Source organism: Gavialis gangeticus, unplaced genomic scaffold, assembly GCF_001723915.1.
Source record: "Gavialis gangeticus isolate Ggan-Ray unplaced genomic scaffold, GavGan_comp1, whole genome shotgun sequence".
NCBI classification, from domain to species: domain Eukaryota; kingdom Metazoa; phylum Chordata; order Crocodylia; family Gavialidae; genus Gavialis; species Gavialis gangeticus.
In genome coordinates this window covers 46,476,114-46,478,355 of record NW_017729006.1, presented here as the reverse complement: position 1 = coordinate 46,478,355, position 2,242 = coordinate 46,476,114, and the positions used below count along the sequence as shown (strand labels likewise).

At 41.5% G+C, this 2,242-nt stretch overlaps 1 protein-coding gene across 3 annotated transcripts in view; it reads right to left on the bottom strand.

Annotated features, from left to right (window-relative positions):
* Positions 1-237: 237 nt before the first annotated feature.
* The window catches only part of INVS (inversin), a 262,266-nt gene continuing 260,261 nt past the window's right edge, over positions 238-2,242 (bottom strand). For all 3 annotated transcript variants that reach the window (XM_019509166.1, XM_019509165.1, XM_019509164.1), the window contains one exon: positions 238-1,584. In XM_019509166.1, coding sequence (XP_019364711.1) covers positions 1,469-1,584 — 116 coding nt within the window. In that variant the 3' untranslated portion in view covers positions 238-1,468. The remainder of the gene's footprint in view (positions 1,585-2,242) is intronic.

Here is a 2,242-nt window from a genome sequence, read left to right as displayed (position 1 = left end):
GTGTCTAATTTGCTGCATAAGCAAAGTGCAGTTATTACAGAAATCATCCATCTCACTACAGGAAGTTTCATACTTTTGACACTGAATTTGAAGGGAAATAGACAAGCTGTAAAAAAGATTTAACAGTTTTAGAAAAGCTTCAATGTAGCTGGGTTCTGCCCATCTACTTTGTAACAGGGAATCCTCACCCCACAGGGAAATCCAGAACTCCCATTTATTTTCATCTCGGATTAAAAAAATCAAATTTTCATGGGATGAAAAGCTCTGAAGAACTTTCATTTGGGACTGCTGAAACTTACTTAGGCATTGTTGACTGGAAAGAAAAAAACCGACATTTTTGGTCAAAACGAAACATTGGTATCTTATCTAAAAGTGTTTACTGATGGATGTAAACACACAGGATGTGGGGGAAAATTAGTTTGGGTGTACCAGAGTATGCCAGGATGTCTGGTGCGCTGGGTGGTGCTGAGCAAAATTAGTCTCCTAAACTGGCTCTTCTGCAATGTGAGAGGCAAGGATCTTCGTGGGCGATTATCTTTTATTGGACCAACTACACAGTTGGGTTAAATTTAGACATGCTTTTGAATGCAATGCATTCTTCATCAGGTCCCTGTTTTGAGTTTCACCAGGGTGAACTATCTTTTTATTGGACTGTAAAAATGCTTTTGTAAATTGGTATAATCTTTAATAGGGTCGGAGAATAGAAAAATATAGTAATGACTCCTCTATTCCAGATGTAGATAAATGTGGTTATAAGTAACACTTTAAAAATATATTTGCCAGTAACTCTGAAAAAGGCATGCTGAGACAGCTCAGCAGTTAAGGCTGGAACCTAACTCTCACTTGTACACAACTGCCAAATGCCATATAGACTTCAGCCTGTCGGTAAACAAATTGGATTTTAGATGCTGTGCTTCATTGTACACAAAATGAAATGTGTTCAACTCCCTGAACATCTTGCTTTGGTATACAACAAAGAAATAATACAATAATCAAAGATACCTTTGCTGGTTTAGTATTTAGCATATTTTTTCTTTTAAATGGTAAAAAAAATACATACAAAAATACAAAGAAAATACAATCTGTGCTTATTCTTTATGTTCTTGTCAAGTTCTTCCTTGCAACTCTTCATTTGTGGTTAATGCAGTAATTCTCAACCAGGGTGTTGCAAGATCTTTTTAAGGGTGCTGCGGGATGTCATGCAATATTAGACCTGCCAGGTCTAATATTGCATGACACTTGCACACGATTCACACGATAAACCCCAGAGACTTCAAATAGGAAGAATCCTCAGTGTCAAAACCTTTCTGCCCTGTTGTGGTCTTTGAGTATATTCCAACAGAAGAATTGCGCTAGCATTTTTCCGTAGTCAAAAAAAACAAGTGAAACCTAAGAGCTGGTATTTTCCAAGGCATGCCTTGTGTTGAATGACAGGGGTCTTGAAAAAACAAGGTCGAGAACAACTGACTTAATGCTTGGGTCTTGTGCTTTTTGATTTTGCAGCAGTGGTCGGTCTGATGTTGTATGAAAACTGCTTCATTTTTCCTGTATTCTCAGGCAGATGTATATGCTGCAGGTTGTTTACTGTAAAGGCAAAGTATTTGGTTTTTGAGAGATGGTATTAAATTGTTACAAAAAGGTTTCATTTCTCTTGCATCCAAGTAGATGATTGTAAGCATGCATAAGTAATCAACATTTCCATCTCTGTATAAGGGCCCTTGAGAGAATTGTGCAAAGTTTCATCAACCTTCTAGAGCAGAGGTTGGCTGAAATAAGGCAGCTAGGTCTGAAGGCAGGCTGCCATTTGCAACCCAACTGCTGCTGCTCCAGACCACCTGCTATTGCTTCAGTCTTCTCTGCTCTGTGCTGAATTCTCTCTCACACCCCCTACCATATCCACTGCTGCATGACACCAATTCCTGTTGCTGACTGCCACCAGCCGTGAAGTTGGTGATGAGAAAAGGAGCAGCTGCAGTGAGGGGGGGCACGGGGGAGGGTTGGGGTGGCAGCAGGCAGTGCTGCAGAGAAATGGTTAGGAGCAGGGCAGTGAAGGGGGATGAGCCAGGGCAAGCTATGCTGCAGGAGGTTGAGGGGACCTAGGTGCCCCTTCTAGATCAGCTCTGGTGTCCCTGTAACCACCTCTTATTTATGCTTCTGTACCACGCTTCCCTGCCATGGGTTGGATGCAGTTGCTGGTGTGTTGAATCTGGTCCACTGGCAAGGGCAGATCTGGGGGGGGGGG